General features: G+C 40.7%; 1 protein-coding gene across 3 annotated transcripts in view; it reads left to right on the top strand.

The window, feature by feature from the left end:
• LOC117462885 (A-type potassium channel modulatory protein DPP6-like) overlaps positions 1-19770 on the top strand; it is a 110594-nt gene that overhangs the window by 49974 nt on the left and 40850 nt on the right. For 2 of the 3 annotated variants that reach the window (XM_034105246.2, XM_034105243.2), the window contains exon 2: positions 18611-18725. In XM_034105246.2, coding sequence (XP_033961137.1) covers positions 18611-18725 — 115 coding nt within the window. Of the gene's footprint in view, positions 1-6709; positions 6845-18610; positions 18726-19770 lie in introns of those variants that run through there. The other variant, XM_034105245.2, reaches the window with a different exon arrangement.

Raw genomic sequence — 19770 nt, 5'->3', positions numbered from 1 at the left:
AGATGAATATAATATCGTCAACGAAGGTACATCTTATTGCAAAGCTAATAATTTTTACATTTAGTCTAGCTGGGTGCTATTGTTTTGTCTTTCTCAGCAACCCATATTTAATGTTGTCAGTCAGCATATTCAATTTGACCTTTTCACTTTCTATGTTATACTTGGCCAGTGAATCCTCTCATTAGAGCTACAACTGAGGACACTGATGTCATTTCCTCTGCATTTTCTCCAGGAAATGTGGGTTTTTGTAGCAGAGGACAACTACTTAATACGTTTATGCCATTGTTTTTGCAAAAATATTGCAGGAAGTAAACAAACAGTTGGGAGTAGCAGAGTGATCTGTTAGAAGAAGAGCTGGAGGGGACACGCTGCACATCTACAACTCCTCAGCAAGGTCACAAACTTAACCGCTCTGACACCAGATCCAGGTTGCAATTATTATTGATTGACTTCTTTTAAAACAAGTTGCACATTTGTTGTATTTCTTACAAAGTAACTGTGCAGTGTGTGTGTGCTGCAGCAATGAACTACACTTGCTATAAAACCTTAACTTTAGATTAAAAAATATGACAAATAAAACAAATTAAATAATTGTATCTAGTGTGTCGTCCACATTTTCTGAAGGGAGGTGTATACTGTATTGCAGCGGTTCCCAACCTGTGGGAAATCATTTGCAAAACATTATGATTTGTGTGGAAATATTTCATTATTAAGAATTTTTAATGTTAACCTCTTTTCCTTTCTTTTTCTTGATCCTCCATAGCAACGGTCATTACAGTCCTTGACAGCGGTCTGTACTACTGGATTAACAACGTGTCACATGTTCTGAGTTGACCAATCAGAACTTTATTTAGCCTCCGTATTGTTTATGGTTGAATGTGTGTGTTTGGGGGACTTGAACAGCTCCGCCTCTCTTACAGCATTTGGACCGCTCAAATGATGTCAAAGAATCTCAGTAAAGAAAACAAATGAAAATAAAGCTGCACGTCTGTAATTTTAAATGGTTCTTGTTCACAAAGCCAATAAATCCTATCAATCACCGATGGCCGCTGATGGAGGAACAAGCTGTTTCCATTCAGCCATGCTTACTGCTGTCAGCTCGGCCGACTCAATCATCAGTCTCGCCCTCTGGCCCCCCGTGTCTAAATACTGCTGTTTGCATCTCCACTCCCCGTCTGCTGGGCTGCGGCTGTAAATCACAGGTTAAGGAAAGAGCCAGCGTTTGGGCCTCACTTCAGTTCATCACAGATCATTACTGTACGCTTCAAGGTAATCAATCCGGCCCTGAGAAAACACGGCTGAGTGTCGCGGAGTGATGAAAGGCTGATACGTTTCAGACTGCAGGCAGAGGCCGTTTTTCACTGTCTGGGCCGTACAGAGGGGTAATTAACAAGTCCACACGTTTTTAATCAGACTCATTATTGGTCTTTTACCAAGAGAATGCTTTCAGGGGGAAGCAATTAATCTACCACTGTCTACACTTGAATTGTTTGGACACACACACACACACACACACACACACACACACACACACACACACACACACACACACACACACACACACACACACACACACACACACACACACACACACACACACACACACACACACACACACACACACACACACACACACACACACACACACACACACACACACACACACACACACACACACACACACACACACACACACACACACACACACACACACCAACGCTTTAAAAAAATCCACTCTGTATCCTTCCCTAGCCTCTGTCCCTCTCTCCTTGACCCACATCCAGGGGCGGACTGGCCATCGGGACGTTCGGGACGAATCCCGGTGGGCCGGTACTGAAGTGGGCCGGTCGCACGATGTGGGCCGGCTGGTAACCGGCAGGGCTCGACATTAAATGGCCCGCTGGCCCGGAAGCATAACGTACTTTCCACTTGCCCGCTTGGGCCACTAAAAATATTGCTTTAAAAAAATGTTTCCTGTGGTATTGGTATCTTGACTAGCAATTTAGTTAAATTGTTTCGTTTATTAACGCTACAACATAGCGTTCCGTGAGTCGGTTGTCGTTGTTGGGTGAAAAGCAAACAGCTGTTTGCTGCGGAGCGCAGCGCGAGTAGGCTCCCGTGAGCGCTCCTTCACTACAGATTATCGCGCCACCTCCATTCGCCAAATGTTTTTAATATCAGCGGTAACCGGTCAAGCGCCGTGCAAAAAATAATCTTCAAATAAAAGAAAGTCACCGGAGGAGTTAAAGGAGAGTGACAGGGAGCATGAGAAGAAGAGGGAGAGAAAGTTTCAGCCAGCTTGATCGATGGAGTTGGCTTCTATAGAGTGGTGCAGTGATGCGTCCTAAAACCCTTTTATAATCTATCGGTTAGATTTATGATTCGAAAATTATAAAAGTAGGGTAGACATGTGGAGATTACGGCTGAACAAAACGTGTATTTATCAAACAGGTTTGTTTTCCACAGACCTTATTTCCAGCTATTTTCCAAAACCCTGTGGAGAAATCCCGTTGTCGAGGGAACCAGCAGCTTACTTCCTGGTTTCAGGACGCGTCACTGGCTGCACTGCTCTCAATATGATGCCAATATAAACAAGGTCTTCTGTCGGCTCTGTACATCAATGCCGAACTATGCTGACAAGTGAGTGAAGAGTAGACAATATAAAGGTATTGGCGAAATGTCCCAGCAGTTTAGGATAATGAAGGTTCTAATCAAATCAATTACATGGCCATTACATGTCTAACTCCTAATGACAGGAAAGCAGAAAGCGCATTATACAAATAATAATACTCATAATAGCAGAACTTTTTTAACAATGACCACAATATCATTATTTTAATAAACCAAATATGAACAATTGAGGAAAATGAGAACTGATGATTCAAATGTTGTAGTACAAGTAGGCTAGTAATGTAGTTAGTGCATACATTACTATTGCAACAAATGTGTTAATTTTCTTCATTATTAGTCGATTTTTTTTTGTGGACGAATGCTCCGGGCCATTGGTTACAATGGGACCAGTGATAATACAAGTCTGCGGTGGGCCGGCGCTACCGAAGTGGGCCGGTCGAGAGTCCCGGGCTGATTTGTAGTCCCAGTCCGCCCCTGCCCACATCAATACTTAACTGTTTTCTGGGAAGGCTGCCCTACTGCTAAACTTTCTCATTAAGTAAGAACAACAGAACTTAAATGTATTGTATAGCTTAAAATGTTCTCGTTATGCTGACATGTTATTTTCCTCAACTGTGGCCAATCCCCACAGGAGCATTTTGGGTTGAAGTGTCTTGCCCAGGGACACAACGACATGCTGACTGCAGTGGGACTCAAACTTGCTACCCACTGATTCGAAGCTTAGCGCACTACCCACTGAGCCACAGCCTCCCACTAATAAACTGCCCATTTTTCCCCCTGTAATCCTTTTAGTATTATCGGATAGTTGATAGTTTACTGACATTGTGCAGTAATCTGTATTATGTAAATGTTCCGGTGACGGCCGACACGCGAGTTACTGAGGTTCTTGTGTTGACCAGGCAGGATGGATCAGTTAATGTGCACTTACATGTGTTTTAGTTTAGGCATCCTTGTATTTCCATGCTTTTAAATTTGTTTAATAAATTGCAAAAAGATAAAAACACAAGTGATTTGAACGATCTGACTCTGTGGAATTGTTATTATGACCAATTTGAAAAGACCTCATAGTGCAAATAACATAACTGTTAACAAGTAATGTACAATAGCAGTTTTTCTGAGACCTTTTCTCCAACATATAGACAGAACTGGAAGAAAACGAATTGTCTTCAGTTTTCTAATCTCTTCTGTGTCCCTGGATTTAAAAATAGACATTACCAAGTCATTGTTATATCCATCTGGGAATTGCCCAATTTTGATTGAAACATGAATAAAACATGAGAAAAGGACTAAAGTGCTGATGTACTTTTTAAGAATACATTTTCAAGGTTATATACTGTATATCCTTACAGAAAGTGGTGTTGAAGTTGTTCATATCAATATAACTGATGAATGCAGGAATTATTAATTGTGTTACAGGATCAGAGAAAATGTATTCCAAAAAGTTCATATTAGTGGGAGACATTGACCTTCGGTTTTTATTACTACTATATAATATAAATATGTAGCTGTATCCAGATTATACAACCCTTTCCTTTAGCCTAGGATAAATCTTGAATGTTATAGTTTGTTGTGAAATGCATTTATACTCAAGCTTTCAATTGATTTATCGCAAAGTGAAACCTTTTAATGTGTCTTTATGTATCACTATGCCCCCATCCGTCATGCATTCATTCATTTCTAAAACACTTTTATCGAGAGACATCAATCATATTAGTTATAATTGATATAACTGTTTCCCTAAGGCACCAGAAGGTCGAGATTGCAGAGGGTTAGGAGAGGTCTGATCTCAATACTTTTAGCGAGACTGAAAATGCCCATTAGGTTTACATTTTATTCCAAAACTAGGTTGGCATGTTTAGCAGGTTCTGTCTCTATTTAGCCAGTGACTTCGCACACACTTGGATTACATGAGAAGTGGCTTTCTTAAGTACTTTCTGCAGAGGCTTTAAGTTGTTTTGCACCTGGGTACCAGCCGGGCCTTGCCCCTCAACACACTTAAAGATTTCAAACTTTAACTCTTTTAGTGACATCTTCAAAAATCAGAAGAACAAATCAAGGTATTCCCTAATGTCACCTGGGCTCATAACATTGAACGCACTGTACTTGTGTCCAATCTAACCAAAGGATACAACAGCACTTTTTTCTTCATGTTCATAATTACCGAGTAGGTAATGAGTGGAGGTGTTATCTGAGTAATAACTAAATTGCACAGTTCAATTTCCTTGAGCAATCAGAAATTGTCATGATTTAGTTTAGTCATGAATTATTAATACTTTCATGTTTACTGTTCTGTTAATTAATAGATCCACAAGAAAGAGAATGCACCCCCACTGTGTGTGAAAACCATAATTACCCCTCAAGATGATCACGGCTGCACATTACACCCAAGACATTTTAATAAGAAGGGAGTCTTATTTCCCTCATAACTATGCCAACACATTCCTCTCTGGCGCTGACTCACATCACAGACTTTCTTTCTTTCTTATCCAGTTCCTTTCCCTCAAACAGATGACGGGTTCAAAAGGCCAGGAGCTCTGCAGAGAATGTGCATGGCTTCCGAAGGGAAAATCTTTCTATAGAACAAGAAGGCTTAATGGGTGTGGATGTTTATGTGTATGTATGTGTGTGCGCACATGCAGCAGAAATAGGAAGACAAGCTGTGAAAACAACAGTGTGGATTGTGTGTGCAGAGATGTGACACACGGTTAGAGCACAAACATTGTTTTGTTATGAACTGGAACTATTTCTGCTCTATATGTGGGAGGACGGTAGTGCTGCTTCTCAAGAGCAAGGCCAGCAGCAGTCCTTTGTTTTATTGGCAGACAATACAGCAGTATTGGCACACAATATAGTGGAGAGAATATGATTTTTAAGGGTGTATATGCAAACAGGTTCTCTCCTGCTCCAAAATCTGCAATGCACAGAACCCAGTCAGTCATACTTAACTTAAGTAAGACGAGACTAAAAATCACACCCAACAAGAACCCCACTGATACCTGAAAGTATTTTATTCTTCTTGCATTGATTCCTGTTTCCATTTCCTGTGTAATGGACTTGCCAGTAATGAGTGCCCACAGTGATCTGATCTGAACTGACAGCTCTCCATATTATCAGTAGCTGCGAGCTCGGAGCACAGCGGCAGGAGGGGGGGGGAGCCCGGTAAAACTAAATATAGGTCCAGGTGGGAAGGACAAAACCTTGAGCTCTCCTTTATATCACACTGCGGGGTCCAAAAAGAGAAAAGAGAGAAAGGGCAAGGCAGTAATGGAAATGGCTGCATGCAGTTTCAGAGTGAGCTGCTGAGCCTTTTCCACCACCTGGAGCTGCACATTTTGTTAACAAAGTAGGCTGCTTTTACTATTCCATTTTTGCATCTTTTTGGCCTTTTCTTATGTCTATTGCGTCACGGTGCTACAATTAGAAGACACTTTTTGTGAAAACATATTTTAAAAGTAACTTGATAGATAGCACTCTTAATGACTGTTGCATTTGATAGGATTTTAGTAGCTGATTCATGTCTCCAAATAAATGTTGAGTGAGTCCTTATACAAATCCAAAATCATGCAGTGTGAGTTATAGAAGCTGGTTGAGCTGTGGTGATGACACTGTACTCTGAAAGACAATCAGGACCACCCACGTGATCTCAGCCGTCCACAGTCTGAGCCTCGCGCTGTCTGCACCCACGGTCTCTCCATTATGCCCGCGAAAATCACTTCATATCAACACTCTGAAATCGCCCTCTCACACACACACACACACACACACACACACACACACACACACACACACACACACACACACACACACACACACACACACACACACACACACACACACACACACACACACACACACACACACACACACACACACACACACACACACACACACACACACACACACACACACACACACACACACACACACACACACACACACACACTCTCTCTCTCTCTGTCTCTCTCTCTCTCTCTGTCTCTCTCTCTCTCTCTCTCTCTCTCTCTCTCTCTCTCTCTCTCTCTCTCTCTCTCTCCCCAGTCTGCGCCTCTCCCCGCTTCATTATTCTGCACCTGTCAGCAGCGGACGTCGCACGCTTCCTCTTCCCTCCATTCTCTCTCCTCTCCTCTCCTCTCCTTTTTTTTTTTTTTTTACCGTGATGACTTCTGGAAAAGAAGCGAACGGGCCGGTGAAAGCGGCTCAACAGCCGGATCAGGTAAGACTCTCTTAACAAGCGCGCCCGTGTGTTGGAGATCGGAGAAAACAGCTGATATTCACAATATAAGCAAAGTATTCGACAACTTTGCAGTTGTGTCATTGTTTCTGTTTGATATTTGTAATTCCTTCATATGGTTGAGTGAACGTAAATATGCACCAACTTCTAAACTTCTGCATGAATATTTAATGGGTTTATTATTGTAACCTTAGCCCACAGGTGTAGCATCTCTGCCTGTGTGGTGTCGTGTTGTCTGGAGAAATTGACTTTGACATTTTGAGAACATGCTTCTGCTGCTCGGGGGTTTTTGTATGTAGTTTCAGAGACTTAAATCTCATATTTTGGTACTGAAGCAAGGATTAAAGTTTGCTCAGGCGAAAGAAGAAAACCCTCTGTTTCTGTGTGAGAGAGGGAAAAGACAGAGTGGGTGTTAACTGCTCTGCATTGTTCTGTCAGCTCACTGAGTTTAAATTGTTTTTTGTATGAGGCCAGAGCGAAATGATGTAATAACACTTCTGTTTTTACATAACTGAGCCATTGGGAGTGATAACATAATTGAGGTTGAAAGGTGCTTCACATAAATAAACTAATGTTTGTTGAGAAATAGTTGCATAACAGATGTTGATTGTTACGTGTTTGGCTCTTACATTTTTAAAAGCTGCACTGATGTAAGGACTTTTAAAAAAGGTCAGTTTCATAAGTTGACGTAAGGCTTCCTCACTATACATAATTGTTAAATGGCAGGATACAATTACGTTTGATATTCTCAAAGAACATGTTGAAGTACCTCACCTGGATTGTGTTGCTTTTCCCCCCTTTGTGCACTTAGAAAACATGTTCCCTGTATCTTGAAAAGCACCTTTTGAATATTTTATGGGAAAATGTTTATTTTTTTGCATCCTATTCAGACATTTATGAAAGCGAGAGTGTAGAGCTGACAGCAGTACAACAGATCCTTATCCTTGTTGAAAATCATAAAAGATGCCGCATGAGCATCTATTGAAGGTGGAGAGGAAATCAGATGTCAAACGTGAAAAGGAAAGCTCACTTTTTTAGTGAAATGCACATTATGCTCATCTGCACATGTCATAATACACATCACGAGTTATCCTCGTGCATCATTTCAGCTTCTACAATGAAAAGGAAAAAATGCATCTTTATTCGCTCCGGCCTCGACCCCTTTTCAGTGTCCGCAGTTTGTTCAAACAACTCCATTTCGGAAAATCATTTTAGCTTCAACAGCGACCTTGTTCGTGGGTAATATCAGTTTGAAATGCATAGCCAGCCTGTGCGTCTACTATTTAGTGATGCGGAGAGACGAGTCAGAGAGACTAGAATATCTGAGCACCGGAAGAACCGTGTAGTCGAGGAACACATCTGAACTCCAGAGCCTCCGGACTGCCACATCATAGCTACTGTCAGTAGAGCCGATCAAGCAGTTGGGAAATGTGTTGCTCTTGGCCATTTATCCAGCTTCAATCTGACAATACAAGTGAATCATTCAAGCTATCTTATCTTCTACATTCTAAAATGCTGCTGTCTTCATTTGAGCAGTCGTAATTCACCTCCCTTTTATCTGATACAGCAACAATGTCATGAGCACCACTGCAGTAAACTCCTCATATTGTTGCTGATGTTTGAAAGGTTGTACAGTTGCTCTCAATTTGTTATTCATGATTATATCTGCTCCATTACTGCTTTTATACTCCAGGTCAATGTCCTGTTCAAGGTGGCATGTCCCTGTACTGTATCTCATTTCCAGCATCAGGGTACATGTACGTTCATTAAAGACATAAGCACCTCTCCAGACTGATGGGATCAAGGGTGAGTCATGCTGTAAGGAAACCTGTTTCATAATGGATGAGTTGGGTAGACTCTGCTGTAATTAAATTGGACTGTTTTTGTGACCCCCCCCCCCTCTCTGTACATAATTATTCTGGAAGGATAATGGGTCTTATCTTTCTTTTAACTCAACATTCATTTTATTTGCAGGGACATTTATTTGAACAATGAATTTTATTAAGAAAGAAAGAACAACAGAAGTGAGGGTTACTTCCACATGAAACATTTTCAAGTGATTTTAGTCATGTTGTTTTGCACAACAGTTCTTTAGATGATTCAAAGATACCGTGCCAGTTTGGTCCGGAGGCAGGTGATAATTTACTTCCTCTGAGAAAACACTTTATTTTTGTCAGCCGTGCCTCTTTCCTGTCGATAGAGTTGGCAGGCTTTAGCGCCATCGCATTTTAACTTTCTCATCTCTATCTCAATCTCACACACTCTGGGACGACATGTTATTAATTCTTTAAAAAGCCAAATGAAAAGAGACATAAAGCTCAGAAAAGCTTTTCTGATAACTTCATGTTTTTGTTTTTTTTGTCACGGTGACTCACTTTTCCCGCTTTTATGTATATCCTCCCTCATATTTTCACTTCTGTATCTGAAGCATACTATTTGTTGAAGCATACTATTTGTTTGACTCTAAACAGATTGGGATGGATTGTAGATGTAGATTATTTTAAACAATTAACTTCGGAAAAGGTCACCAAGGAAATCAAATCAAACTTTCAATTATGGCAACACACTAAGCCTCTCTAGTAACTCTGAAGCCACTTTGCTATGGATTTCTTTGTTGGGAAAACATAACAGATGAGAAATTGGAGTTAACAAATCACAGGCTCTTGTGTGTGTTTCCACTCAGACTGAAAATGTAATATTCAAGAAAACAGTCATTTATGATTTTTTTGTTGACTGAATTTCATAATCAAAGCCATTTCAAGCTTCTCCGTTCTTAGAATGTTGAAACTCTTCATTGACTTGCTGCTCTTTGTTGAGTCACATCTTGCTGCACAAATGAGCAACATGCTGTGGAAAACATTGTTGCTCTCTGAGTCCTGACACATGTAGAAAATGACAGAGCAGTATTATCATTTAAATGTTTTTGCATCGTGCTTTCTGGTCAAGCCACTAGTTACGTTAGTTGGCTCTCTACAGCAGTTGCTGAATTATTTATGTCTATTCTGAAAAAGACAATATTTTGAATATCAAGCAGAGGATCTGTTTAGAAGCCTTGTTCTGTTCTTTTAGCTTCTGCTTTATACTTTTGTTTATTAGCATGGTATATCTTGTAATGTAAGTTATTGTAGATACAGTTTATTGGGACATCACTGTCAACTATGTTTAGTATTTGTTATATTGTACGTTATTGTTTGTTTTGCGTTGACTTTATAGATTTTTGACTGTTTCTACATGGTAATAGTTCCCCTTTAATCAAGAAATGCACAGAATCCACACACACACGTATACAAACACACACACACACATACACACAATCTTGGAAGTTATAGAACAGATCCCGGATCCCTCCTCTCCAGTCCAGTAATTCTATCCGCCCTGACAATAAGACGAGTGTGGCACTTATGGTATTTTTTAAAAGAGACATACTGGCTCGGTGTACTTTAATTTAAGGTTGTGAACATACAGGATACTGTAGCTGACTGGAAGAATGTAAGTGTCTGAGCCATTGAAGAGGAGAAGCATGTCATCAGATATTGAATTATTTATTCCCAGGTGAAATCAGATAATGGCGTAAAAGGCAGTGGACTAAATCATTTAACTTTTATTTTGACATGTTGTGAAAGAACAACAAATTGCACTTCTTCTTACTTTTCCACATCAGTGGTGCCACTAGCAAAACTACTTCAACCACAAGCAGTACTTCTACTACTATTACTACTATATTGCTGTAGCGTTTAAATATAATAATAATTACATTTTACTTGCTAATGATATTAAAATAAAATAACTGCCAACGTCTTATGGAAGTATATGAGCTGGATGTGTTTAAAAGCAGCTGTTTGATATCATCTTAGTTAAGTCATGATATGTCAGGCTTGTGTTTTTTTCTTAACTCAACCTGGTCCTAAAAAATGACATTCCCACATAAGTAATCTGCTTTGAAGGATTAGGTTTGTTTTGAGTCTGTATGTAGAATGTTGGGGTGAGTCAATACAAATAAATGACTTTTAGGAGAGCAATATTTATGCCTAGTGTGAAATGTAAAGTCCACATTCACATATTTGAATTAAGGTCTTTAACATAACAAAAACATTTAAACCATATTATTCTAAAACTAAACAAACATTTGTGTTGCTTATATGCAAGTATTTAACTGCAATTTGATTTGTTCTAATTAAACCATGTGTTTAAAACTGCATTCCTAATCCTAAAGAAAATATCTTCCCCTTAAAACCATTAGTGAGAATGCAGTTTAGTTTTGTGGCAATATCATTTTTATCTAGTTTTGTTGACAAAAACATCCATTTATACTAATCCAAAGAATTAACACCCTTTCAAATTAATTTAGAATATACTAGAGCTGTGTTATCTCCTAACACAAAACAATGTGCTTATTTTGGATTAAGAGAGATCTTTTGTGATTGTTTGTATTGCAGAGCTGCTTGCACAGATGGAGCTCTGCAGCAGGATGGTAACGTGAAGTGCTTACTTGTTGCAATAAGACAAACATGAACTTGCAGGTCATGGTAATTGATAACTGAGCTCTTCTTTACCTATTCTGTCAGACAGCTGTACAGCACATCCCTGGAGTCAAACATGAGCTCACTTTAAATGATGTCTTATTTACTGTCTTATGGTATATTGAGTGTTTAATCAGATGTTGATGAATGTGTTGTGATTGGGCTAACACTGCACAGAGGAGCTTTGATTTGTCCCCAATGCAACTGTGTTCGTCCCTCTTCTTATCAGAGGTAATCGCTTATCAACAAAACCATTTACAGGTAACATTTAGTTTTCTTTGTCTCGCCTCAGTCGAGTGTAAACCTCACATTTTCCGAAGTGGACAAAGACAGGCTGAAGAGACAGGGGAAGGCTGATGCCCTATTATCCATAAACCAAAAGCCAGCTGGCATGAATTCTTAATCTCACTCATGAATGCCCATGATTTATTGATGCAGTTCCAGAGGAAAAGTTTACCCCCATGTCCAGCGGCGGCTGCTTCACTCTCCAGTTTGACTGCGACTACGTAACAGTGATGGATCGTGTGTCGAGTGTCCGATGTCCGGCGAAGTTTGCTTTAGTTTCAAATGGCCATATTCCCACGTGTCCTATTTGATAGTTGGTTAATTTTCTGAGCCGCACGGTCACATTTCCCATGCGACACTGAGCAGTAATATTAGTCACCACTGTACTGCACAGCACCGCCTTCACTGCAAATCTCACTCAAATGACTCTCTTGGTTCCCTTGGAAACCAGGTGCTCAGAGATCAGGAAAGATCCATTTCACACTTGAGCAGCAAGCAGAGAGACAAAGAGATGGTTAGACAAAGGGAAAGTGGGAGAGAGGATTACACAGAGAGTATTGGGGGGGGGTAAAGAAGAAATAAAACTTCATCTTTATAGATGCCTTATTCTCATAGCCCCTTTATCTGAAAATAGAATGCAAATAGTGTCAAATGGATTGAAACAAATATGTGTTGCTTCCACTCATGGGATGTTCTAAACTTTGGATCTGTCAGTACCAAAATGCACAGGGTTTGTTTGGATGTGGAGTCTGTAGAGAAGCGGGTGAAAATGGTCTCTGCTTCTCATTTATTGATGCAGCTGTTATTGTTATCAGCTGTACCGCATGCATGCCTGCTCTTCACACAGACTCACAGAGGGAGATGGTCTAATGCAGACAGCCAGTAATATCTCCACCATGTCTGAAAACGCTGCCAAAGGTCAAGATTTCCTCTGTGCACACTGACTTGCGTCTGCCTCCTTAAGAGCTCTTCAGAAAAGGTCAACATCAAGGGAATACAGAAATGTACTAGATGTGTGTGTGCACTTTCTTGCGTCGAACATCAGGGAAATCAACTATAGTGAAGTACAATTCTGCGTGTGTCTTTAGGGTTTGAAATGGCTGCAAACAATGGAGGTGTTGGTGATTTTCATAAATGTTATATTGAGTGAGTTCAGAACTCCCTTTCTCATTTCTATTTGAGTAGGTTGGAGAAATGTTCCACATTGGATAAAGCAGTCTGCAGGGATAAAGGCATTGTAATAACGGTGGATTGTACGAGAGAACAGTGCTATTTTAAAATATGGGCTGGTTTAAGTCTATGTTTTGAATACAAAGTTGTGCGTGTGTGTACGTATGTGTGGTTTGTGCGTGTGTGTCTGTCAGCATATACTGGAGTGTTTGTGTGTTTGTTTGAGGCTGATTATATGTGTGTGCGTCTCTGTCAGCTTATGGCAAGGCTGTTTGGTAACACTCTCCCCTGTGAGTGTGTGGATGTGTGTTTGTTTCTGTTGGTGTGTGTGTAAGGGGGTTTTTACGGTGGGACTGTATATTCTATATTTTTATTTCTACTGTTTTTGAACCTTAAAAAAAAACCTAGACTTTGTAATGAATAAAGAGTAAGAAGCTCTATCCAAATCTACATGCTCAGCAGATAAGTAGGTTTACCCAGTCGAGTGTGCTAAACATGTAGTAAAATTGACAGGGACCAGAGAGTGTTGACAGACAGCATCCATTCTCAAACGCAATGAAAATAGTCTGAGTTATTGCTTCAGCCAATAGTTAAGCATGATATTTGCTTCAAATGGCCGTCACTCTTAGAACATTAGAGCTTCACTACTCAGGATCTCGTCACGGTATCTCTGTGCATTCAGAATGCCATCAATAAAATGCACCTGTGTTCGTCGTCCATAACATACGCCTGCCCAATGCCCATACCATAACCCCACCACCACCATGGGCCACTCGATTCACAACATTGACATCAGAAAACCGCTCACCCACACGACGCCACACACGCTGTCTGCCATCTGCCCTGAACAGTGAAAACCGGGATTCATCCGTGAAGAGAACACCTCTCCAACGTGCCAGACGCCATCGAATGTGAGCATTTGCCCACTCAAGTCGGTTACAACGACGAACTGGAGTCAGGTCGAGACCACGATGAGGACGACGAGCATGCAGATGAGCTTCCCTGAGACGGTTTCTGACAGTTTGTGCAGAAATTCTTTGGTTATGCAAACCGATTGTTGCAGCAGCTGTCCGAGTGGCTGGTCTCAGACCATCTTCGAGGTGAACATGCTGGATGTGGAGGTCCTGGGCTGGTGTGGTCACACGTGGTCTGCGGTTGTGAGGCCGGTTGGATGTACTGCCAAATTCTCTGAAACACCTTTGGAGACGGCTTATGGTAGAGAAATGAACATTCAATTCACGAGCAACAGCTCTGGTGAACATTCCTGCTGTCAGCATGCCAATTGCACGCTCCCTCAAAACTTGCGACATCTGTGGGATTGTGCTGTGTGATAAAACTGCACATTTCAGAGTGGCCTTTTATTGTGGCCAGCCTAAGGCACACCTGTGCAATAATCTTGCTGTCTAATCAGCATCTTGATATGCCACACCTGTGAGGTGGGATGGATTATCTCGGCAAAGGAGAAGTGCTCACTCTCACAGATTTTTTCAGATTTGTGAACAATATTTGAGAGAAATGGTTATTTTGTGTTTATAGAAAATGTTTTAGATCTTTGAGTTCATCTCATGAAAAATGGGAGCAAAAACAAAAGTGTTGCATTTATATTTTTGTTCAGTGTATACTGTAGACTCATATACAGTATGTAATGGGGACATTTGCTGTTTTGGCAAATCCCCTTTATAAAAGAGTCTGCCACTCACCATTCTCATTGCCATTGCCATTGTTATTGTTGTTATTGTTTTTATTATCATCATGTGTCGCTTTCCACCTTCTTCTCCAGTAGGACTCAGATGAGGGTGTTGCACTTTTCTTTTCCTTATACAGTACATGTGATGTTTTGGTGTTGTTTTGTTTCTTTGCGTTAACCGTCAAGTGGGACATAAGTATTTTTGTTGTGTTTCTCTTAGTATCCTAAGATACTTTTATGTTTGTCTGTGAAAAAAAAAAGAAGGAAAAAAAATTATTATTATGAAGGGCAGACCATCTATTTGTATTTATTTGTTTTTTTTTAGAAAGGGGCAGGTCACATAAGATGTTATTCTTCTCCCTGCTCCTTTTCGCTCAATGGTGGAGTCATGTTTTATGGCAATTGTTGTACATTTGGTTTTGCGTACCATGAGCGGGACAAATACAAATTAAATTAAATTAAATGAAATAAAGGTTAGGGTATATTTTACAGAAGATCATTTCTCAGTTCTAGGAAAGGCAGGAGAGAGCAGTTGCCATCCTTTCTCATGAAGAGATTCAGACTCAGCACGCCATGCAATACATGCCGATTTTTAAAGTGATGTAAATGTATGAATTCTCCAAAACCTTGAGTCCAGTTCCTAGTATCTGCCACCGACAAGGTGAGAGCTGTCATGACCATGAAGCAGCCCACTGATGTGAGCGGGGTAAAAGGCTTCTAGGGGTGGTTAATCATTTAAAGGTAAATACCCCCCCCCCCCCCCCACACATGGCTGAGAAGAAAGAGTTTCCAAGAAAGCTGCTGGAAGCAAGGAAGGTGTGGATCTGGACAATTCTAAACATTAAGCTTCTACTGCATCAAACAAGAATCGAACCAACCACCACGTCTGGCACTTTCGACCCCAGTGCTCAGACAAAGTATTATCTGATGCATTGTGGTACGGATTGAGAGCTGTATTCCTGCAAAAACAAGAGTAGGTCATTAAACCATGCTTCAGCAACATTTATCAAAGATGGTGCTGACTGGAACAACAGCCAGTATTAAGTGGTTATCCAAAGCTATAATATGTAAATTGGATCTACTTCTTTCTTTAACCCTTGCAGTTCTTACAACCATGTCTGCCACTTCAAATGCAAACACTTTGAATGCCTTTGAAAAGAGAATCTCCATTTGAAATGTATCTCCTCTCCCTCCTCTCTTTGATCTCTCCCTCCAGTGAAGCATTTCAGAACAGCTTTTTGATTTCAGACTTGGTCGGCCATTGGAAACCAGTTTATAATCCGATCCCCAGAGAGTTAAACCACCTTGTTTAGACATAACGTTTTCAGATTGTCTGATTCAGCGGCAAAAGGTTATCTGCAGTTGTTTTGCTTGTATATGGGAATTGTTCTCAAAACTTTCTTAGAGATTAAGCAAGGTTACGCTGTAACACCAGAAACAAATTGATGTTAATGAGGTTAATTAACACAACTGGATTTCAGTGAATCAATTCCAGAAAACAAATCTTGCTTTCAGGCCCCTGAATCAGTAAACACACTTCTGATTGGCCTTAATGTACTCCGCCGTAGCTTCTGTTAATTGAGTGGGTGTTTTAAATAGCAACATCTGTCCTGACAGCTCCGTCGACCACAGCTCGTGACGGGAGAACGATAAACATCGATCACATCCTTCTCAAGTCTGTGTAACGTTTCCAGAGATATTGACAGTGAAGGTTAATAGCCGTATCCATTTCAACTGGACGGTGTTTTATGCATGGGGTTTAAAGTGAAAAAGGCAAATGTCCAACAGTATTTGATTGTCTATTGATCTGAATTGCGTAAAAGCTCCCTGACCCCTGATTGAGTAATTGGGTGTCCGTTTACATAAATACCAAGTGGAAGTCATCTGCATCCTACATTTCCACAGCCTGAACAGCCCAAGGGGATTGTGGGAGATGTATTTAAGATTTAAAAAAGTAGGCTGTCTGAAATCATTTTACCGTATGCCTCATGTGCTCCAGTACAAAGAGCAGGCTGAATGTGTTGTGGGTGGAAATAAATAAGTGGAACTAAATATTTACTCACATTTTTCTCAGACATCAAGTGTCTGGATGTATTCTGCTGAGGGACACTGTTATGTGGAGTTAATCCAGCTGTCACATTTATACATCTAGTAACTCTCTGTCAGGTAGTGACTGCTCTGAGCTGGATACCGGCCTGATTCAGATCTGCCTGCACAGTTTGCCTTTTTCTGTGCAGATATACTGAAAACACCTTTAAATGACCGTTATTTGCAGAGTTCTGGGGTAATCATTTATATGAAAGGCATCTTCAACAGCATGTCTTTCAGGAACATTAATATCTTATGAATCAACGCAACCGAGAGAAAGAAAACCCTTCCTTCTGCAGCAATGAACGAGCTTATTGGCGTGCCTGCTGTTTTTCTACGTGTACTCACTGCCTTCAGTATTGATTTGGTTCGCTGTGAAACAAACTGCACAGAGACAGGAGCGGCACAGGCAGTGCAAAAGCACACACACACACACACACACACACACACACACACACACACACACACACACACACACACACACACACACACACACACACACACACACACACACACACACACACACACACACACACACACACACACACACACACACACACACACACACACACACACACACACACACACACACAGGTACACTTCAAATATTTGAATAAAATATAGCCATTTTAAAGTCTTGGAAGATATAAAAAAGTAGCATCATCTCTGCCCAAGAGAGGCTGTCTGTTTTACTCTCCCATAGACACGCACACACCCCTCATTAACTTGTGGATGGTTCACTGAGCTGCTTCATACTGTATAACCACTCACTGCCGCCAGACAGAGACGGGGTATAATTGGTGACAAGGATTTAAACAGCTGGACTGATACGGGTGGCTGAAGCTGCTCAATTTCCTCACTCACTGTGACCAGGGAGATAATGCGCGCGTGTGTGTGTGTGTGTGTGTGTGTGTGTGTGTGTGTGTGTGTGTGTGTGTGTGTGTGTGTGTGTGTGTGTGTGTGTGTGTGTGTGTGTGTGTGTGTGTGTGTGTGTGTGTGTGTGTGTGTGTGTGTGTACGCCGTATAAAATCAGATTTCTGACCTTTAGCCCACAGGATGGAGATTTCATTCATTAATGTAATGTATATTCAAACATATACAGTCTACTGTATAGGGCTACTCCTATGCTAAAATATGGCATTACAGAGTAGCCTAACCTGTGCTGTGAATAAAAATATATGACACATGTGGCTGACACTTGAATTGACAGCGCCACAAGCATAAAGATAACAGGAGTGGGAGACTCGTTGGAGTACACGAGGTTAGCTTACATCCAAAGTTATTTCAGAAAGCTGCCAGTAATGGACAAAGTGTGGATGAAAGTGTGTGTTTATTCAAAGCACATCTGGTAAATCACACAGTAAAGCTCCTTAAAATTGAGCTTCTGGATCCGAATAGTTTAAGTCCTGTGTTGGAATGAGCCTTTTGAGGCCTCCTGATTTCTGCCTCGCGCCCTTACTGCAGTTAAAACATTTGTAATGTCCTGTGGATTTTTGCAGTCTATGTGTTTCGAATTGAGCTGATTAGCCATCCACCATCTGCTGGGCTGTGTTAGGAGAGCAGCTCGTTATTTGCCTGTTGTGTCTGCGTTGAAGTCGAAGTTCCTCTACAGCTGTCAGGCAAAGCTGCAGGGACTCTTCGTGTGCGAGCAGCGGGGAGCAGATGGATGATGCAGCCTTACTGCACACAAGAGGCAGAGTTTTCGGCATCTGTCTGACGGAAAATAAGCTGTCCTCCGGCCAATCTCAAGCTCCAACTGTGATAGTACAAAATACATCTGCTTTATGTATGATAAGATCATCTCTAAAGCGCCGTGTGTCCAATGTGAAATAAAACTCATCACCGGAAGGTCATTGCTCAACATCCAGCTTGTGTGGGTCCAGCCTGTGGCGACAAACTCATTAAATCTGTTCCCTTAATGCTTTAAAATTGATATTGTTTTCCCCTTTGTATGTGTGTTTGCGTCAGTGTAATGTAATGTGTAATATTGTCTTTCAGGACCTGGTGGGCAGCGCTCCGCCGCAGAGGAACTGGAAAGGAATAGCTATCGCCCTGCTGGTCATCCTCATCATCTGTTCCCTGATCGTCACCTCTGTAATCGTGCTGACCCCTCGTACGTACCCCCCCCCACCCCTATCTAAATACAGTTTCCCACAATCCAGAGGAATACAAATATAAAAATATGTATATACATTACTATGAGGGGCCATGCAGGCCGTAATTCATACTGGTCCTCTCACGCACATACATTCTCCTTATACATACATATATTTTCAGTCTTACACACATATATCCTCCTTTTACATACATATATTTTCACTCTTACACACATATATACTCCTTTCACATACATACATTTTCACTCTCACACACTCTCATATGCTCTCATATTATCATATGTCAATGCACACATTCATATATTGTCACTCACACATTCAAGCATTTTGTTCTCATATTCATATATTTTAATGCTCATATTTATACATTTTTCTCTCATGCACATTCATTCAATGTTTACATTTAATATTATAAATAATATATGCATGTATGAAGACAATGTATGTATGCAAGAGAAGAATGTATGTATGTATGAAGACAATGTATGTATGCAAGAGAAGAATGTATGTATTTGTTTTTATTTATTAAACAAGTAAACGGAAGAGCGTCTGAGAGGCGTTTTTGCCCTTTTGCTTTTTACCTTACTTAATGGTCTAATGGTCAGTGGGGGGAAACTCGCGAAAAAGCACTCGTTTGCTTGGAGCGGTGATATTATAAACAAGGGGAAACTAGGGGAATTTAGCGATCGAAAATGGCCAAGAGACACATTGAGCCCAGAAAATGAATGTTATTTGAATGAATGTTATACAGCGGTTCTGCACTGCGGTCACCTCAGCCGTCTCTCGAGTTTTTTTTTCAAATCAGCAGCTCTTTTTACCCCTGCTATATTTGATGATCGATACAAACATTTGTTACCACAATTCTCAATACAAGTTACACTGTTGGACTACTTGGACTACTACCACAAGTACAATCAAGTAGCCTACTTTTACTGTGTACTTTTTCGAGTAATCCTTTGTCAAACTCCACCCATGAGTACAAAAAAATCATTTTATCTTTCATCAAAGAGGGCAGAAAACATGCATTATTGTACTCTGGAG

The sequence above is a fragment of the Pseudochaenichthys georgianus genome, chromosome 17, assembly GCF_902827115.2.
Source record: "Pseudochaenichthys georgianus chromosome 17, fPseGeo1.2, whole genome shotgun sequence".
In the NCBI taxonomy this organism is placed as follows: Eukaryota; Metazoa; Chordata; class Actinopteri; order Perciformes; family Channichthyidae; genus Pseudochaenichthys; species Pseudochaenichthys georgianus.
Note: the sequence above shows the minus strand (reverse complement) of the source record. Positions and strands in the feature narration are given on the sequence as shown.